The following is a 21556-nucleotide window of genomic DNA, read 5'->3' on the forward strand; positions in this document are numbered from 1 at the left end:
TTACAATCAGTTTAAGCTCTTAAAGAATTATAATGAACATTAACAATAAATGTTATACAATGATACAAATGGCAAATAGTAAATTTATTAGAACTATAATTAGAATTGTATAGTATAATATGATGTTACTAATTCTCATTACTTTGAAGATACAAAGATAAATAAATTCAATGATTTGTGGAAAATACAAATTACAACATAATATTATACTAAATAATAAAGCAAATTAAGTTTTTGATAAACACATCACTAAAAGTATAGTTTTTTAAAAATTATCATAAAGCAACCTTTAATGTTGTATTAACAATTAAATCATCATCCAAAATTAAAGTTTAAATAGTTTATATAAATTTCTCATTTAATTTTTGTTAAAGTTGTAGTTATTACTTATTAGCTATGTTATATTGCTAGAAAGTAACTATATTATTCATAATAGGTACTCTTAAAAAAAAATATACATATTTGGCATTATAGAAAAGAAAACTTATGATATTATTTCTGATAACTGACAAGCAATAATGGTAAAAGAACACTAACTAATTTAGAATAAATGTGCAGAAATTTGGTATTAAATAATATAATACTGGCTTCATAAAATGTCAATGTATCTAGTTTCTAGGATAAAATAAAATAAACTAAAAAAATATCAACCAATTACAAACTTTAAAAACTTGGATTGCATAAGAAAAGTGAAAATTAATGGTGTTCATCCCTTACAGTGATGAATCCTGTAACTGTAGCACAGGATGTCCTTAAAACTAAATATTTTAATACTGCAAGTATTTAGCTACATTAAATACAAGCTTGCTTAAAATGAAAAAAAATAAATGTATGTAATATAATATCTTAAAATTACAATACTTATTTTATTTTTAACAGTTATGAGACAGATGTGAGAAATTCAAATATTAAAACTAATTAAAGTGTACACTTAATAATGATATAACTAATATTATTGCAATAATACTCGTTTTAAATGGACGGAGTCGGTTTCATACAACAGTCAAAATTGTATTTACTCACATTTTATCACAAATAATTTAAAATAGTATAGATAATAGTGTTTATTTAAACAAAAATGAGATTATTAGTTTCATAAAAATAATTGCTATCAGATTTTGGAAATAGTATAATTTAAAACTGATCGGGCTGAAGGTTACTATCAAAAATATATACTAATGGTCTAAATTGGAAATATTTAAAATTAAAAATCAACAATAAATTTTATCTTATCCTTTGGACTCCATGTCAAATTTAGTTTGTGATTCTTTCAAATATTTTCTTTTTTTCACTTGTATATTTGTTTCTACCAAATAAAATGCTCCAGATCCAAGTAAAGCGAAGAAACTTGCAATAGCTACACCAAATGCCCAACCAAAGAAGTTGTTGTCATGACCAGGCATCCAACCTGGACGGTTGGCAAACAAAGCAAATATTAACACTGATATTGCAGCACATACACCTAAAATAAAATAAAATAATGTTTAGTAACAAAATATGAATATTTATAGCAATATTATATAAACATTGAATTTACCAGATACAATTAAAGTTACTCCCAATGCAAATGTTATTTGTATAAAACGTTTTTCATCAGGTGTACAACATAGAAGAAACATTGATGAACCAACAGCTGATATTAATGTTCCAAGGAATGTAATTGTGTAAAAGAACTGAGTTGCCACTATGTAAACTACAAAAACACAAATCAAAGAATATAAAATGTTGAGAAACTGTAGAGTATAAATTTAATTACATGGTAACAAAAATCCTTTGATTTCATCATATCCCTTGGTGAAAGGGTCAAAAATCCAGTGGCATCCAACAAAAAACCTTCGTTCAGCCGGGTCATTAGGATCAGGTAGTGAACGAAAACAATGAGTCCACAAACCAAAACTTTCTAATTTTGCACCTAAATTAAAGTTTCAAAAATATGACAAAATTAAACGTTGAAAAAGATAGATTGTAAAAATAAATAAATACCTGTGATTCTCCCATCACTGACTAACCAACTGGTTGAAAAAAATGAAATGAACACAAACACTAAAGCCAAAACGTACAAACCAAGGGCTACGTTCCCAGCCAAACTACGCTTTTTCATTCTACAAAACCAAATATTTTTCTAAGTAAAGGCTGTATAGAAAAATAAAATGAATAACTACTTAAAGGTATATTGTGTCAATATTAGCAATTAAAAAAATATGTTATTAAATGTACTTATGATTATAATTAAGTATAAAGATAGGTAGGTAATAATAATATTATTATCAAGCCATTATTAGCCACAAATAATTAAAGAGCTTTGCCGATTAGATTATAAATTCTATATATTACATTTGAATTTGTTTTTAATTCTATATTTCAATTGAAGTTTTATTAGTATTAATAAAAACACATAATGATAAATTAAATCAATCAGTTTAATTGTTCTATCAGCTATCATTTATTTTTAAGTTATTAATTATTAGGTACCCATTAAAACTATATTTTTTTTGTTAGAAAATAATTATTTTTAGATATTGTATTATTGTATATTTATTTTAATTCATTTTTTAATTCTTAGTGGGTAATTGATTACAATACATGCAATTTTAAAAATACTTTTTCTTTGAAAGGTACTTTCAAATACAAGTAAAATTATAAACACTAAATAGAAATATTAGTACTTATGATACTATAACAGTAAAATCACATAAATACAGAATAAATATAATATTATGTCACAAGTATAATATTATAGTTTTATAGCAAATACATGCAGTAAGCTATTACTATAAGTAAATGTTCGCTATTCATGATTGAAAAACACTAAGTAGGTACATATTCCTACATATGTACCTAATTATACTAGGTATATTTACAGAAAAATAATACAATAAGAGTTAAAATTACATTTCAAGTTATCAAAAAAAGATATACTTGCAAACAGCAGGTGGGTGATGTGATTACTTAATTGAAGTTCTATACTATACTATAATTATAGTAGGCAATAAACCACGAAAGATAGATATAGGTATGAGATAAGCATAAAATAACAAATTGTTTTGTTCAGAGATTTATTTATGTTTCACTAACTCATTCAATTAACACTAAATCATACACAACAAAAGAAACATCTTAAATCAGTGATGAATTATACAAAGTGTACTATGGCTACATAATAGCATTTGTCATAGGTGCAGTTGAAAATGAGGACATATGCATAAAATCATATTACTTAAGACAGTAGGCAATAACAATTAACATGATGGTCCATGTATAGGTAATAGTGATGGCAATAAATTAACAATTAGGTATGGCATAAGTGTACCTCAGGTCATTGTCGGAAACTGTTGACCCTGGCATCGTGCTGGTAAGCGGCGTACGATAGAGTTAATCAAAAACTGTTAATGGCATGCCACATGAACAACACAAGACAGACCTAAATTAGTGCGAAAAGCAATGTTAAAATTGTTTTTTTTTAATTTAATAGGTAGGTATTTAAAGTCAATCTTAAAATACGTAAATATTAAATACAGGTATTTAAAGGTATAAATTATTATTGTGTTAGATCAAATAAAAACAAAAGTTCAAATATCACCTACGTGAGTAATCGGGACAGCGTTTGCGGTGAAAACTGGAAAAATCCGAATGAATTACTGATACGAAAAAGAAAAATCAGTCTCGTCGCAAAGAAATAGGTGTAGTTACGTTCTCACATCACTCGAACAGACAAACGAGCGCGCAGACAAACAAGACTCTACGTCTCTACCTACGTGAAGATTAATTACACAAAAACGGTTAACACAGACCACGAGCTGGAAAAGGTGGAGGAAAATTTTGCAAAAAAATTATCGGAAAAACAAAGGAAAAGATGAACGGACGGCAGTTGCTGACCAACACGACGGCACGTTGGCTCTTCGGAATTTGGCGTTTTCAGTGGTTTTGTTTGTTATGTTATCTGCAATACGACCATCGGGATCACGTGCGGGAGGAGAGGGGACGACACGCCCTAGGTCGCGTGTGGCGGGCGCGCCGATTCAAACGGCGGCGGCGGCGGTTTCGGTTTCGGTTTCAGCAGTTTTTTTCGCTTTACCAACTCGCTCCCCGCCGCCACCACCACCGCATCCACGGCCTACTGGTATATATATTTTTATACTTGAAATCGAAATATATACACCTATATCTATAGTATACCTACTAATATTATGCTAATTGAGTGACCACGACGATGGTCGTCGCATAATAATTATTATATTGAGGCGGCGATGACGACGACGACATAGCAACTATACGAATCGACAAATCGTGTATTGTGATGTGAGTATGCGGCTGCAACTTAATTCCGGTACTATTAATAATAAGGTATAGATATTATTACTACTGAATACTGCGAACAGCATTATATCTATATGACTATAAAGTATGAGTGGTAAGTCAGTCGACACGATATTTATTTTAGAAACGTCTTCAAAAATGAAACATCGCTAATTGTGATATTCTGCCGATTCTGGTCTCTGGATACCTAATATACGTATCATTTAATATTTAGTGTATATGCGATGTAATAATAAATAATATATTATATACTTGCATGCGCTAAAGTCTAAAAATAACAGAAAAAGATTTAAAATATTTCCCTGAAGAATGTCCTACCCCAAAAAAATTTAACAATTTCAACATTTAATCCTATTTGTAATTTCCTTGTATTTAAGATTAAGACATACAATAACATGTAATTTCGCAGTAAAACTTATAATAATTAATAGGTGTATTCGTCTCTTCACAGTTCGCTTAAAATCTAAAATAGATACATAATATAGGTACCTGTGCGCTAGCTGAACATTAAAGTACCAATCTATATAGGTACCTATATAGGTAATAGGTACAATATTATACTGTTAGTCAGAGATATCGGTGGTACACAAGAACCCATAATATGGCCTTATAGTTTTACTAACTGATCTCGTCGCAATAAAGAAATAAATGATCGCTCATTAAAATCAAATTGAAATAATACTTCTGTAGTTATCTGTGATCTTGGCGACTAACCATATAGTTCTGGTAGTCGGGTACCTATAGTGGCTATTGGGTAGAGTATACAAGCCTTTATAAATTATAATACATGTGTAATAATTATATAGCCAATACTCAATAGGTACTTCACTGTACTTGTATAAGCGCAATTTTATATCAATTATTTATATCCAAAAAATCGGTAGTGCAAACACTATAGATATAGTGATAGATATGTCAATATGTGTAAATATAAATTTAAATTTAGTAATTACTAATCTAATCACCTATCTATATGGTTATAATATGTTGTACCTATGTATATCGTACACGGACTATGAGTACACCATTAGTTAGTAGTATTAATAGTTACATCTAACCTTTTCTATGATTTATTAGTTACATGCTTATATTACATAGCCGTTTAGCCGTCGCGAAAGACAATATCACTGGCTTCTTTTCATTGGGTCACGGTCACATATATCATCATCGTGGAAATTATAAAAATAAAATTATCTGAACTTTACCTATTCGAATTATTTATACTTAGTTTATGTTAATATATTTTGTATAATAAGCACGAGACATCGTCGATAGACAACTGTTATAATATAGTAATACAGCTATTAGCTCGAGGACGAGTTTGGTCAGAGAAAAACATAAAATACTAAAGCGAAATTATTAGGTACCTTCCTATATGATATGATTAGCCCCGGACGTCGGAAGGTCTCCGGGTTTCGAGTGGCTTTAGCATATTCGCATCATCAAACGTGGGAACCACAAATGTACGGGACACGTGAGAACGACTATTATACTATAGCTATTATTATTATTTATTACATTGTACTGCATTGGTATATTCTTCGCGGCCGGATGGACATCGAGTGCGCGCGTAGAGTTGTTCCAAGGGTACAAGGCGACGACGTCCCGCTGAGTCGCGCCCAAGGATTTTTAGACGGTCGTTAAGTATGTTTAGTGTTAACTGAAAACCAAGTGAAACGCAAAGATAATAACGGCTATAAAAACGAATGTATTTCATCACAAACAAGACGCATAAATATTAGGATTCATTGGTATCTACAGGCGGTTCAAGACACACACGACAAAACCAACCACACATCAGATGAAATCCAATCAAAAGTCGTATTGTATATAAATGTATTATATGTATATTTGTTATCAATTCGGGTCGTACGTTTTAAAAATACAAATAAATAATTTTTTAAAAAAACTGTAAAAATTATAATAAAGTAAATGATATGTAGCCTTGGTAAGACGAGTATGACAAGCATAATTCTCGAATTTATACATAAAAAAATAAAATATTAATATTAGTAACATAGGAAAGCTTAAAATTAAAAAATTACATTGTTCAATTTCTCAAAAAAATCACAACTTATTAATTTTTATTTATACATGGTAAAAAATTAAATATCATATATCAAGTGAATTCTAAATTTTCTTTTTCGATTTTCTTTTAAATTCAGATCTTGTACCTAATTCACCAGTTTATAACATTAATTAAACATATAATTCATAAAACAAAAAAAAAAAAAAAAATGGACGGTATTTATTCATACAGATTACTCTACTCAACTTCTATACTAAACAAACGGCATGGTTTCAATTTTAAAACAATTGTAAGATTTAATTGTGAGGAATATTCAATCAGAATAACTTAAACCTTTATATAAACAATAATTATGTAATCACAGAACAATTTATTTTTTACGTATTACAATTTTAGTCCACAACAACTTTAAGGCATACTTAACAAATTAGTATAAAAAATATATAGTGACCTAATATGAATTATTATAAAAATGTAAAAGTATTGTTGAACATTTTGCGCCAATTGTGTAGCAATAGTTACTAAAATTAACTTAGAATTAAATGGACGGATAATTGTTAATCTAACTATAAAAAATATACATCAATTACCTTGTAATTTTTTTTTTTACAAAATTCTCAATTATTATTTTTAGTCTTACGAACAATTAAAAATAAATTATTTCTCATGTAATAATTAATAACTATTATTGAAATTCGTAGATTCTAAATTAAATACTTGAGATTCTTGCGTTTAGAGTTGTATACATCTATCCAATATAAATTGCACATCAAATTCAAAGTAAGATCTATAATTAATTTATTACAGTTTGTCAATAATTGTATAAATGACCAAGTAACAAACTGTTTTCAAAAAGCCATTCTTAAGAATAAAATCCATAAGTGCTCATTCATACTGTACTTAATAATATTTGTTATCCAAAACAAATACCAAGTGTTTTCTATGCAAAGTGAATCGTTCATGCAGACATTTGAAGAATGTCAACGAGTCTATGTTTAAGAAGTGCTCACTGTACATATGCATTAAGAATAAATTAATGAAAATGTGCAAATGTTGCTACTGATGACTTAAAAATAAAAATTTGAGAATTTATATGTCAGTGTGAGACGATTGTTTTAAGTCATCTGCATCATAGTTGTAATTGGCTCTTTGAGTAGCCATCTTTTGACGTTTAATCTTGTGTGCCCGTCCCTCTATTATATACAATATTCCACTGACATAAAGGGCAATAGTTCCTGCGACTGCTACTCCATAGCTCCATCCTATATCATTGTGTTCCCAATGTGGCATCCATACTCTACTGTCTCCATCTATTCCAAATATTACCAGAGCAATAGTACCACATACACCTGAAAATAACATTGTTATCAAATTATTAGGTGTGTTATAAATTATAAGAGTATAAGACAGCATAACACTATGTTTTACCTGCAGCTATGTAAAGTATTCCAGCTGTAAATAGAATTTGAACATAACGTTCATAAGCTCTATTTAGATACATATAAAGTGTAGTGTAGAATAAACCAAATACTGTTAAAAGAACACAAGCTGAAAACCAAAACTGAGTAGCAACATAAAAACCTATAAATAAAAATTTGTATTAATTTAAAATCCCACATCAAAGTAAAAAATTTTTATATTTTATGGATTAAAAGTAAAAAAAACCGAAATCATAAACAAACCTTTGAATAAAACATCATAGATAATATAATATTCTTCTTCAAACACCCACCAACAACTATGGAATCTTGTGTCGTACCAATGACGAGGGTCCTCAAATTCTTTAAAACATACTACCCATAGACCTATAGATGAGAAAACAGTTTAACAAATTGTAATTAAATACAAATTAATAACACAAATAAAAATTGTATTAACTTTTGATCATAGTTATTAGTTACTATAAAGAATAACTTAACATTATTAATTTCAGAAACTTGAAACAATGTTTATTCAACAACATTTTATTAAAATGTATTTTTATTAATACTAATAAAAAAAAAAACAAATATTAATAGTGTTATTTTCAAAATGCTTAATAAACCTAGAAACCTACTTCTGGATTATTTTAAATAACATCATAACCTTATTATCAATTAAAAAAATATGTTAAGATATTTTTGCTTTGTGAATCAGTTTTATAAGTATCAAGAAAATTCAAATTATTATAGTTAAGCACAGATAGTAGGAACTACTATATTTTCTAAGCATTTGAAACTTGCTCAATGTATATTGTTGTGTAAAATATCTCATCATTTTTCTTGAGTTCTAGTTTTCAACTGCAAAAACTAATTGAATAAAATGGACAGTGACCCCAATGAGTAGAAACAAGTCTGTCAGAATAGGGGACACAATACATAAAAAGCCATAATTCTATCAATTAAATTTCAAACAAACACATAATCACATAATTATAGACTTATTAGTATGTACTGCTTATACCTATTTTAGTCTTTAGAACGCAGGAATTAAGTACCTACAAACTATTTTTGAAAAAAATTAAAGAAATTCGAGCGCATTTTATAAGCCCCAACACAGATGGCGCGCATTTATAGACACTCGGTCTGGAAATCTTTCGTATTGCAACAGGGAAAAGTCTCTACTGGACGGGAGGGACCAAAGAAATGCGAATTACTATGAGAGAGCCCCTCATTTGGGCGTGACCGTGCGGGCGGACACCAGCCTGCGCGCGCGCTATACTAACCGATCCTTTCGAATTTCGGGTGCTCTAATTTTCCATCCGTGACCAACCAGCTCTTTGTCGTGAACGCCAACAGGACCAAAAACGCTCCCAAAACCGACAGGCCAACGGCCGTCAGACCGTTCCTGGACTTGGCCATAGAAATCACTGGTACATCAAAACACGGACTGAAGATTCAAGTTTTGAAAAAAGACAACAAAACTGGGAGTGTCCTCCAACTTGGACGGCGGCGGCGGTGACGGGGACAGGGCGACGGGCACAAACAACAACAGCGGTTATCACTTATCACTCACCGTAATCAACATGTGTTCAGGGTGGCAAACGTGAATCGCGCGTTTTCCCCGTTCTAACGATAGAAATCCGGTTTTCTTACCGAAGTTTCGCGCGTGTTTTTTTTTTTAATTTATGCTAATGACATTTTGCGACGACATTCCGGGCAAAATAAACAAAAAAATAATGAGAAGACTCGTTTTTGGCTATTTCCGCGTTTGACCCGACCAGAATAAAAAAATTTCGGAGACAAAGGATCGAAATTCTAAATAATCTACTCGCTCGGAAACGGCGGCGGCGTGCGCATAAACAACCACGGACGACGGACACGTCGAGACACCGCGCGCGCGAAAAACGACCACGCGATGACGACAACGAGGTGCCAGTCCACAGGTGGGGAGGCGGAGTACCCGAGTACCAGACTACCAGAATCCTGAGTACCCGACTACTATTATACTGCTATAGTGGACGGACGGGTGCAATCGTTTTTTTCGGCCGTAGAAAAAAACTAAAAACTGGTTGCGGAATGACGCTATTATAGTTATTTAGTAGTATAGTTAAATATTACAGTATTACACGAAAAACACGTACGGATCGATCGTTGATCGCCGGCGGTTCGTTTGCGGTTCGTTTGCGCGCCCGCTTGAAGGCCAAATGGAAATTAGGAAACCCACCAACGACAATAACAATTTGCATATTGAAGCCTATATCGCTATATATATTTATAGATTACAGAACCAGTTGAAGATAATATTTATGTATTATGATTATAAAATACTCGCTATTATAATAATTAATATTCCTATATTATAATATATTAGATATAGGTTGTACAGGCAACAGGCGATGTCATGATGGTATACAAGGTGATCCATTTAACTCATTTCAATGTTTACTCATCATTTTAGCATAATTTTATCTCATTGCAATAAAAAAATGTATATATTTAACCATTTAACTATTTAAGTTTGATGACACCTCCGTCTCATATAAATATATATTTCCTATACGATATAATCCGATAATCGTACGACTTACAAGGCACTGGGCCAGTCCGCCTCCGAGTCAACAATCATTAAATCTTTATTTAGGTTTACTTTTAAGCAAGCGTGTTAAATTCCTGGTTTCTAAGTAGTAAGTGTATATATAATACTGGCTAGTATGAATATGTACGCAGAATAAAACCGTTAATAAACTATTTATTTATTCAACTGTAGTATTAACATATTTGTATTAGTAAGACTCCATAGTTAAAGTGTATAGTTTTTAGTACTTGAATTCATGAATACTAATACTAAAATGGAAAAATTAAAATCAACAGTCGTAAGTATTCGTAACTATGTATAACTGCTAACAGTGGTAACTAACGGACGGACACAGCGGAGGTATAAGGCGTTCTAAAATATGTACTATGTTTAGAAACCTAAAAGTTCTTTCAAAAAGTAAAAATTAATAAATGAAAAAAATTTATTATTTTTCAAAATATGTAGAAAAATATTTTAAAAATGTTAAGACTTTTTTAAATAATGATCGTTCACTTAAATGGAACACTTTGTATATTATGCGGGGTGTATATTTTTATAGTCACTAACACGAATTAAGATATATCTTATATATTCGTGGTCACAAACTCACAACGACGACGAATAAAATTGTGAAATTATCGCGGTAGCCGAAGGTCGTTTACATCGACACTAATTCGACACCAATTATTACTGAATTACTGAAAAATATTTACTTATCAATATATTGTTAATTGTTATTCAGTATTCACAATCACGTCACTCGCGCAGTTCTACTGACATGGTCACGCAATTAATTTTTTCGCATACATCGAGCGATTTTATCTTTTGATATTTTGAAATTTTTTTACTTCGATGAACTCATTATAATGTGCTCATGACAAAATACTAATAATAAATATATATTGTACAATAAGTATTTATGATTTAATCACGAGACATGAATGTACTGTAGTGTTGTACTCTGTACAGCTGTAGGGTACGGTACCGGTACACCCATAGCCTACAGACAAGATCTAATTTATACAACATTCAACATTGTTTTAAGCACGGTCTTGCTTACAACTTACAAGACGTCAAGACCGTGCCACCGTGGTCGTAACTAATGTAAAATGTAAATTGTAAGGCGAGCATAATGCCCATGTTTTGACATTCGTCGCAAATCGTAATCAAAGGCGGTACCAACCCGCTACCATACCATATTATTATAAAATCTATTACCACTATTACCCAGGCTTTATATATAGTACAAATGATATTAAATCGTCTAGACCGCGAAAGGGTTAGGATCGAGATTAATGATTATAATATTATGATAACGATTAACGGGCCGGGACGAAAATACGTAAACGATCATATTATTATTATACAGCAGCGCCCCGACGGCCGACACGACGTACCGACCAGACTGTTGCCTGTGGAGAAGGTACTGCCGAGTATCAGAGTAGCTGTGATATAATAATATTGTTGTGGCGTACTGTCTGGCGAAAGTAAAAACGTTGAAACTCCCCGGCGGCGGCGGCGTTGGGCGTGCGATTCTCGCGAATATAAATAGGACGAACGGAATAGCAAGCAGCGACACATCGAAACAATTTTAATCACCAACACTGACCAATCAATCGGTCTTCGAAGTGCCTGTAATTTTTTTTTTTCCACACAGAACCTATTTAGTATTTATACCCATTGTATTTCATTTATTTCTATCGTTGTCCGTGTGTGTCCGAAGTGCGTCGCCGAAAATCAAAATAACAACATGTCCAAGTATACGCCCGTGACTCATGTCATATTCGACATGGACGGTTTGCTTTTAGGCGAGTACTTACCTTTATGTACATTAATTGCGATTGTACGAGCGAATGTATGAATATTTTTCGTGCACCTTCGCTTTGTCATAGAAGGTACCATAGCATTGTACGAAGTAATAATGTTGTCAATTTCGCGTTTCAGACACGGAAAAGGTGTACTTGTCAAGCATTACCGAAGTATTAAAAAACCACGGCAAGGACTACCCTAACGACTTGAGAGTCCGCGTTATGGGCACAATACCAATCAACACCGCTACAATCATAATAAAAGAACTGGAAATGGACATAAAACCAGTCGATCTTCTTGCCGAATTCCACGAAAATCAGATCGTCAAAATGGAAAATGTTCCGTTTTTGCCAGGTTTGAATCTATTCTGTGTATGATTTGTTTTTTACCGATAGTATAGTGACTGTTTGCAGGAGCTGAAAGGTTAATCGATCATCTACACACCAACAATGTGCCAATAGCTGTGGCTACAAGTAGTGGAAAAGATACTTTCAAAGTAAAAACGGCAAACTATCAACACATCTTTTCAAAATTCCATCACATTGTACTTGGTAGTGCGGATTCAGAAGTAAAACAAGGAAAACCAGCTCCAGACATATTCCTGGTTTGTGCATCACGGTTTGACGATAAACCTCTACCACAAAATGTAAGCTATGCTTTGATGATTGTTTCTATATTTTAATAGTATGTTCAGTTTCATAATACTAAAAAATGTTTATATTGATAATTACAGTGTTTGGTATTTGAGGACGCCCCAAATGGAGTTACAGGTGCAAGGTCTGCTGGCATGCAAGCCGTTATGGTTCCAGATAAAATAATTCCTATGGAGAAGACTACTCATGCCACTCAAGTGATATCTTCATTGTTGGACTTCAAGCCTGAAGATTTTGGACTACCTCCGTTTCCTTGACTGTCAAATTCTAACTATCTATAATATTCATAACAACGGTTTAATACTATTATTATTTATTAGTAAACAAAATAGAAATATTTATATTTATTATTTAATATAATATTGTGTATTATTTTAAATTGATTCAAATTTCAAATTGCTGACTTGTTTTTAGTGTTTGTATAAATCAGCTGTTTGTTAACAATCTAGTCTTATCTCTGTAGACTAACTGATATTAATAAATTATTTGATTATTTAATATTATGCTTTGAGTACATTTTTCTTAAACTTCCATACAAAAATGAGTAAGTTAATTTATCATATTAACTATTGGGATTAAATCTAATAACAGTTAAATACATTTCAGGATTACCTGTAAAAATTACTCAAATCGTTAAAAATGTTTGTCGTTCATTTAGTACCAAGGAATGTCATCCCGTGTCTCATGTCATTTTTGATATGGATGGTGTACTTTTAGGTATTGATCATCTTTATGCTAAATTATATTGTTTAATAGTAAATTATTTATTGCTATTATGTAAATATAGACACTGAAAATATACACAAGCAATCTGTAACAGCAGTGGCATCTAAATTTGGTAAAACCTACAACCTTGACTTACGTTACAGGGTGTTAGGTGCACCTGAATTTGATGGAGCCAAAATGGTAGTTGATGAATTAAATTTGCCAATATCGGTTGAAGAGTTCATAATCATGGTCCGTGCATTTGAGAATAAAGTTTTATCTGATGTTGGTTTACTACCAGGTTTGTGAAATGTATTTCCTAGTCACCAAAAAATATCTTTAAAATATAAATTTTAACTTATATCCGAAAAATTGTTTATTTTAGTTTAACAACCAAAGTTAGTGCCAGCCTATAATATTTTAGCATAATATTTGTTTATTTAATTTTTATTGTTATTGAACTTAAAATATTATTTTCAGGCGTAGATCGGCTTGTGCGTCACCTTAACAAAAACAAAGTACCATTTGCTATAGCAACTAGCAGTACTAAACAAAGTTTTGACTTGAAAACTTCTCAACATAAATCATTGTTTTCACTTTTTAACCATGTCGTCTGTGGAGGATGTGATCCAGGGGTAAAGAATGGAAAACCTGCACCAGATATATTTCTTACATGCGCCTCTAGATTTCCTGACCAGCCACATCCAAAAAAGGTACTTGTATACTGTATATTTGTTAGTATACTCATTTTCATGAGAGTATGGGATCATTTTGCGCTTGTCTAATTAGCTCAGGCAAGTTTGTTTAGCCATGAACAGTAGATGATGATCGGTTGCAACTGGTTTTGTTCGGATAATGGTCCTATTTTCTTATGAAAATGAGAACAATTTAGTATCTTATTAATTTCTTTTTCTTTTTTAGTGTTTAGTATTTGAGGATTCTCCAAATGGAGTAAGAGGAGCTAAAGAAGCAGGTATGCAAGTAGTAATGGTACCAGATAATTTGTTATCAAAAGATTTATGTACTGAAGCAACTGTAGTATTAGGCAGTATAAAAGATTTCATTCCAGAAGCATTTGGTTTGCCATCATTTGATTGACTATCTTACTATTAATCTAATTTTATCTTTTAGTATATTTTTCCTAAAAAACCCAATTTATTATTTTGGGTTTATTAAGTTTAGGCGTATAAAAATTGTTTATTTTCGTTAATATATACCTATAGTACAGTTTGTTTTAAATTATGTTTTAATATTGTATTAAAAACGTTTCAATAGTCTGTCTTGAAATGATTTTATTTATACCCAGACCTGACATTGACCCAGGACTTCTTAGCTAACTTTGAAATATCTCTGCTATTAATTATTATAAAGATACGATACATGGTGTAGTATACATAAATAGTAGATATTATATTGAAATAACCATGTTAGAAGTTACTGGAAAATAAATTACTATTGAAGATAACATTTTCTAAGATGATCATAATATTATATTAATAGAGTTTTGTTTGTTTTATATTTATAGCCAAGCCAGGATTAAGATAATTTTGGGCCCTGGGTCAAATAGTAATAATATATCCATTGTCCATATAATATAAAAAATATACTACCCATTATTGTTCAATATCCATTGTGTGCCTAGCGCTTCCCCTTCCCCTCCAGGCCTCCTCTTAATCTCGGCTTAGTTATAGTTCTTTTATGCAAAAATCTTTTATTACCTAGATCTGACTGAATATTTGAACCAGTACTTCTATAGTTTTGCATTATCTTCTATTAAGTAGGTACCCTAGTGGCTAGTACCACAGATTATTATAATAGTTTAATAATATAAACATCTGTGTCTAGTCCCCACTACTGAGTATGAATTATATCTGCAAGTGGCTAAAACAACCTATAATTTATAATGCAAATAGCTACCTATGCTCTTTAGCAAAAAGTTTTTTTTTAGCTCTGTAATCAATACTTTAAATATATTACCCATATTGTATATAATTTAAAATATAAAGTGATTCATAAATTAACAATAAACTAAATTATATTAAACAGGTCTGTTAGACTAAACATGACAAATCGGTTTTCAAATAAAACATTATGTTTTCCTACTAATTAATAGGCTGTATAGTAAATGTTGATATTTCCGATTTTGTATCCATCGGGTATTGACCACTATCACTATTTCTACAATTAATGTTGTTAATTGTAATTAAAATATTAAAAAGGCACACGATAGCAGACTAGGACATTACGCTTTGAAAGACAATAAATCAAACCTAAATAAGCGATACCTAATGTATAATATAGTTAGGTAACTCAAATATATACATTGTATTTTTGTGTTAATCACTAGCTATTTTATTTTATTATTATACAGAGGCTAAGATATTTTAATATATGAAGTAAATGTTGAAAATATAAATGTTTAAATGTTGCTTTAACTATAGCCTATAGCAGCTATAGGTACCTACTAGTTACTACCTACACAATTAATTTAATATTTAAGGTATATGACTAAAATTGAAGGCAAGGCCAAATTCAACACCAATCTCTACCGCAAACCATCTTAAATGCTCATTGCCCATTGACGTGGTAAGTTATACTTAACTGATGGTGGAATATTAGATTCCACAATGCCCACTCAACAATACATCAAGCCCATAGAGTTGTAGACTCAATCTCCTCTGCACTTGAAAAAAAAATCATATTGTACGTGTGCCTTTCTAGATATATCAGGCTTTTGACAGGGTCTGGCATGACGGGCTCTTATACAAACTGAAGACATTTTTATATCTGGTCTACTTTCTAACCATCAAGTCTTATCTCTCTGATAGATACTTCAGCACTTATATCGGTGATACCTTTTCTAGCATAGCCATAATCTCTGCGGGTGTCCCCCAAGGGGGTATTCTTTCCCTTTTACTTTAAAATATATAGGCCACTGACGGCCCAATCATACCCCACACTCAAGTCGCCGACTACGCTGAGGACAAGGTAATTATTTCCATAAGTCCAGATCCCAGTCACAGCTTCTAGTTACCTACAAAATCATCTAACTCTCATGGAAGACTGGTACACAAAATGGAGGTTAAAAATTAATCAAACAAAATCTGTGCATACTATGTTCACTCTTAGACTTTTACCTAGCCCTGCTGTCTCCATCTTTGGTTCCCAAATTCTAAACTCACAAACGGTCAAATACCTCGGTCTAATCCTAGATCGTAGGTTAACTTGGGCTCAACCTACAAAATCTAAGCGTCTAAATCATAACTTTCGTTTTTGTTTGCTTAAAACATTCATTAATAATAACTAGGGATGAGAAGTTATAGGATTTGCATATTTTTTTCTGTATCTTCTATTTATAGCTAGGTGAGCTAAAAATCTGTTTTATAACCTAATGAATCGAAATTTGGTATTTAAATTTTGCATATTTTTGCATATATTGGTAGTTTTCTTAAAAGTTGCATATTCATGTTTTTTTGTGCATAAAAATGCATATTTAGTAAAATTATGTGGAATTTAATACAACTGACATGAAAAATTTATTATTTTATAGAATTGTATGTGTTCGTAGTCTGCAATAATCAATAAAATAAAAATGCAGATAACAAATTTGAAAATTGTAGAATTGTAACATTTAATAGTAGGTAGGTATATAAAAGTAAATCTAGGATTAGTATCTTATCTAATCGTTTATTACTCAATTAGTCTGACTAGTGACAACCGTTGTTGTATAATCTAATCGTTTATAGATATATCAATATCAATATAATATGTGAGTGTTTGACGTCTTTACGTTATTTTAATTCAATTAGTCTAGTGACAACCGTTGTTGTACAATCGTATGTTCGTTCGTGTGTTTGTTTGGTTTAGAAACATAATTTAAAATGCCGAAAGTGAATGGAATAAAGAAATACATTACAGAATTTGGTGAACAAGTTTTTTCTACAGATGGTGACATTTTATTTTGTAAAATTTGCTCTGTTAAAGTTAATTCTGACAAAAGATTTACCGTTACGCAGCATTTAAAAACATCCAAACATGAGCGAATGCTGAACCGTAAACAAAATTTTCAAACTCAACAATTATTCACACCAAGTACATCAAGTAATTCAAAAAAATCGCATTTTTCAAAAGATTTATGTAAAGCTATGGTATGTGCTAATATACCTTTACATAAAATCACCAATATTGAATTTCGATCATTTTTAGAAAAATATACACTTAATGATGTTCCAAGCGAATCTGCCTTACGAAAAACGTATGTGACTGATTGTTACAATGAAACAATGAATAATATTAGAAAACATATCTCTGACAAAAAAATTTGGGTTTCTATAGATGAAACTACTGATGTAGAAGGTAGATTCATTGCCAACGTTATTGTTGGAACATTGTTAATTGATGGGCCAGGTGAAATATTTTTATTAACAACTGAAGTTTTGGAAAAAGTTAACTTTTCAACAATAGCAAAGCTCTTTGATAATTCTATGTTCCTTTTGTGGCCAGACGGTATACAACACAATAACGTGCTTTTATTTCTGAGTGACGCCGCTCCATACATGAAAAAAGCTGGTACAGCAATAAAAGCATTATATTCGAAAATGGTGCATGTCACTTGTTTGGCACACGGTATGCACAGAGTTGCAGAAGAAATTCGAGGTAAATTTCCTCGTGTAGACAAGTTAATATCTAGAGTGAAACAAGTGTTTTTAAAAGCTCCATCTCGCACAATCTTATTTAAAACCGAAGCTCCGGGTATTCCGCTTCCACCGGAACCCATACTTACGCGTTGGGGAACATGGATCAATGCTGCTTCATACTACTGCCAACATTTTAAAGAAATACATGGTGTATTGCAAAAATTAGATTCAAATGATGCGGTTTCTATTAAAGAAGCTAAACAAATTTTAAGTGAAAATTCTATAGAAGCTAACTTGGTTTTTATTCATTCAAATTATGGTTTTTTAACATCAACAATCACGCAACTTGAACGACAGGATATTTCATTGATTGATTCAATATCTGTCGTTAAATCGGTGCAAAATAAATTAAATGACGTAGTTGGTGAAGTAGGCGACGCAATAAACCGAAAACTAAATAATGTTTTGGAAAAAAATAATGGATTCAGTATTTTACGAAATATTTCAAAAATTTTAAATGGAGAAATCACCTCTATGGACGAATTGCCAGAAGACTTAACCGGAAATGATCTTATTTACTTCAAGTATGCCCCCATAACATCAGCTGATGTGGAAAGAAGTTTTTCACGATACAAAAATATTCTTTCGGATAATCGTCGGAGATTGGATGTCGAAAATATTAAAAAAACTTTGGTGGTTCAATGCAACAAATTTACAGGTTTGAAAAATTATTAACAAATATATTAGTATATTACAAAACTTATAATTTATAAAATTGCATTTTTATTTTTTTAGATTAAATCACCTGACTATCAATATATAATCAATATTCAATACACTTACTTATATTAATTATTTTATCACTCAGTTAAAAATTATTTATATTTTAATAGAAACAAATTTAATGGAATATTATTTATATTAATTTATTTTAAACATGTTTTTATTTATGGAAAAAATTGCATATTATAATATATTTTTTGCATATTTTTAAATTTTGTATGCATATATCATAATTTTTCCTTGCATATTTGCATGCATATTTTGTCTATTTTAGCTCCTATAACTTCTCATCCCTAATAATAACACATACACTAACCTAAACACAAAACTACTTATCTCTAAATCCCTAATAAAGCCAGTATGGACATATGGTATCCAGCTATGGGGTAATGCCAAAAAATCGAACCCTAATAAAATTCAAACCTTCCAAAACTTAGCCCTCAGGAAACTACTCAATGCTCCAAGGTGTAAGGCACGTCTCGAACAGCACTATCCACTCCGACTTATAAATAAAAACTTTCGAGGAAGAAGCAAAAGCACATTATAAACGCTTTAACCCACTAATACGCGACCTTGCAGCCCCGACCATTTCTGGGAATCCACCTAGACGTCTCAAACGTATTCGGCGTCGTGACCTTCTTGATCCCCCCATGCAAATTTAAAATAAAAATATACTCATTAGTGAGTGTCATTGATGGATGGCTTCTCACATCTCGTTTGTTTCATGTAAATATATATGTTTATGTTAGTTGTATTAATGTATAAAGTATAATATATGTAATTTCTCTCTACCACATATGCTCATTGGGCCTCTTATAGATATAGATTGTATATTTCAAATAAAGAAAAAAGAATTAAAAAATATTGTTTGCACAATAATTTAACTGATGCAAAGTTTTATATCACAATATTGAGATCGGGTACCTATCAACATTATCAACTACCTACAAAATGTCTATATACTTATCTAACCTAAAAGTTATAACTTATATTATGATTAATTATATATAGGTACGATCAACTAATAATAATTATGTTCTAGATCTTATAGCTCCTACTATTTTGAACAATATTTCAGGAATATGTACCTAATGTAAAACATATTTTTTTGAACAATTTGCATGGCAACTTAAGTCCTTAACACATTACCAAAAACAATTGAAACAAATTAGATTAACTCTATACTTATGAGGTGTAATAGCGTTTAGGAATTCTATCAAATAGCATTAAAAGAAAACTAACTAACATTAAGAAGTCTTTTGTTTGCGGTAAAATGATTTATGGGAAATATATGATACCTAATATGAAAGTATGAAACACGAAACTACGAAAGATTACATCTTGAAAAAATTAGAAATAGTCATTAGTCATAAAATTAATGTGGAAATACTTATTTATTCTATATAAAGTTTGGATAACAATTAGGAACTGTGTAGGTAAGTACAATAAATTATTTTAATTTTTAATTATTTAATGTTTGCAGCTGATTTATATTTTTAATACAAGTATAAGGTACCTATATAGAAAAAATTTAACTAAATTTATTGTTTGTTTACCTATTATTTTAATAGTTATATATATATATAATATATACATATAAAATATATTAATATATTATTAAGCTAGTTCAATATTATTACAGGCACCTATTCGTCCTATTGAAGTATTGAATATCTACGAAGATTACCTAATGTAAAATATTCAAATAAGATTTAAAAAAGGGTAAAAAAATGAAAATTGATAACTACTCTGCTATATTTTTGTCAAAATCAATGCATTTGAAAATGTCATTGCGTGTGTAATGTATATAATATATATTAATATAGGTAAACACATTCGTTAAAAGTTCTAAGTAGGTATCCACGAATAATCGTTATTAAAATTTAAATATAATATATTTCCTTCCAAATTTAAACTTGAAATGTTTGGAATAAAATTGTACTTATAAATATATTTTTTAAATTTATTACAATATGAATTACTTACATATGAGAAACCTTATATTACATTTTCAAGCTTTAAGTAAAAAAATTGAACGCTAAATAAATTTTTAACTGCGAAATAATGTATAGACTTTCGTGAACTTAAATAATTTTGTAAAAACCTTGATAGTAGTTAGTATAGTAACTTTATTATTTTTAAATGGCAATAATAATATAGAGATTTAGAATGTATAGAAAAAAAATCTAAAATCTAAAATGTCTATAAATATCTCAAAAGTTATCAGTGTAATATTTTGAAAATTATATCATGTATTTAAAATATTAATATAAACATTTGGTGAAAATTTTAAGTAGGTCTATCTATTTCTAAGATTTTGCGAAGAACTGGTTTCGCGTAAAAATTACTGGTTTTTCCAGACAGTTTTGAAAATTCTAGATTCTATAGATTTATAAATCCAATTTTTTACTAGTATACGACCCCCCCCCCCCCCATCCCAATCTAATAATCTAAACATTTTTTCTACTAGAAAGTGTATACCTATAATATAATATAAATATACAAAAAAAAAATCATTGCATATAAAATCAATATATACCTCTACCTAATAATATGCATCATTCATATTTTTCGGTAATTCGGAATCCAAAATAAAATATTTAATTTTTCAAGACCCATTTCATCAA

At 30.5% G+C, this 21556-nt stretch overlaps 5 protein-coding genes across 6 annotated transcripts in view; 3 read left to right on the forward strand and 2 right to left on the reverse strand.

Moving 5' to 3' along the window:
- LOC132951243 (pseudouridine-5'-phosphatase-like) overlaps nucleotides 1-21556 on the forward strand; it is a 37554-nt gene that overhangs the window by 8884 nt on the left and 7114 nt on the right. The window lies entirely within an intron of this gene.
- On the reverse strand, nucleotides 1040-3942 carry LOC132950929 (uncharacterized). Of its 2 annotated transcripts, XM_061022557.1 has the most exons (6): nucleotides 3585-3942; nucleotides 3311-3421; nucleotides 1984-2102; nucleotides 1757-1912; nucleotides 1538-1693; nucleotides 1040-1462 (listed from the first exon to the last, which is right to left on the reverse strand). In XM_061022557.1, exons 2-6 carry the CDS (start codon nucleotides 3343-3345, stop codon nucleotides 1230-1232), a joined length of 699 nt encoding a protein of 232 aa, XP_060878540.1. In that variant the 5' UTR covers nucleotides 3346-3421; nucleotides 3585-3942; the 3' UTR covers nucleotides 1040-1229. The 2 variants fall into 2 exon arrangements, with proteins under 2 accessions (XP_060878540.1, XP_060878542.1); XM_061022559.1 differs by lacking the exon at nucleotides 3311-3421 and having other exon boundaries at nucleotides 3585-3941.
- LOC132950141 (uncharacterized) lies at nucleotides 7323-9763 on the reverse strand. Its single transcript, XM_061021382.1, has 4 exons — nucleotides 9051-9763; nucleotides 8029-8151; nucleotides 7775-7927; nucleotides 7323-7695 (listed from the first exon to the last, which is right to left on the reverse strand). Exons 1-4 carry the CDS (start codon nucleotides 9184-9186, stop codon nucleotides 7436-7438), a joined length of 672 nt encoding a protein of 223 aa, XP_060877365.1. The 5' UTR covers nucleotides 9187-9763; the 3' UTR covers nucleotides 7323-7435.
- On the forward strand, nucleotides 11633-13307 carry LOC132950140 (probable pseudouridine-5'-phosphatase). Its single transcript, XM_061021381.1, has 4 exons — nucleotides 11633-12150; nucleotides 12287-12505; nucleotides 12565-12797; nucleotides 12885-13307. The coding sequence occupies exons 1-4, from the start codon at nucleotides 12093-12095 to the stop codon at nucleotides 13059-13061; spliced, it is 687 nt and encodes a 228-aa protein (XP_060877364.1). The 5' UTR covers nucleotides 11633-12092; the 3' UTR covers nucleotides 13062-13307.
- LOC132950139 (pseudouridine-5'-phosphatase-like) lies at nucleotides 13210-14786 on the forward strand. Its single transcript, XM_061021380.1, has 5 exons — nucleotides 13210-13348; nucleotides 13411-13521; nucleotides 13592-13810; nucleotides 13990-14222; nucleotides 14431-14786. The coding sequence occupies exons 1-5, from the start codon at nucleotides 13345-13347 to the stop codon at nucleotides 14605-14607; spliced, it is 744 nt and encodes a 247-aa protein (XP_060877363.1). The 5' UTR covers nucleotides 13210-13344; the 3' UTR covers nucleotides 14608-14786.

The sequence above is a fragment of the Metopolophium dirhodum genome, chromosome 8, assembly GCF_019925205.1.
Source record: "Metopolophium dirhodum isolate CAU chromosome 8, ASM1992520v1, whole genome shotgun sequence".
Lineage (NCBI taxonomy): Eukaryota > Metazoa > Arthropoda > Insecta > Hemiptera > Aphididae > Metopolophium > Metopolophium dirhodum.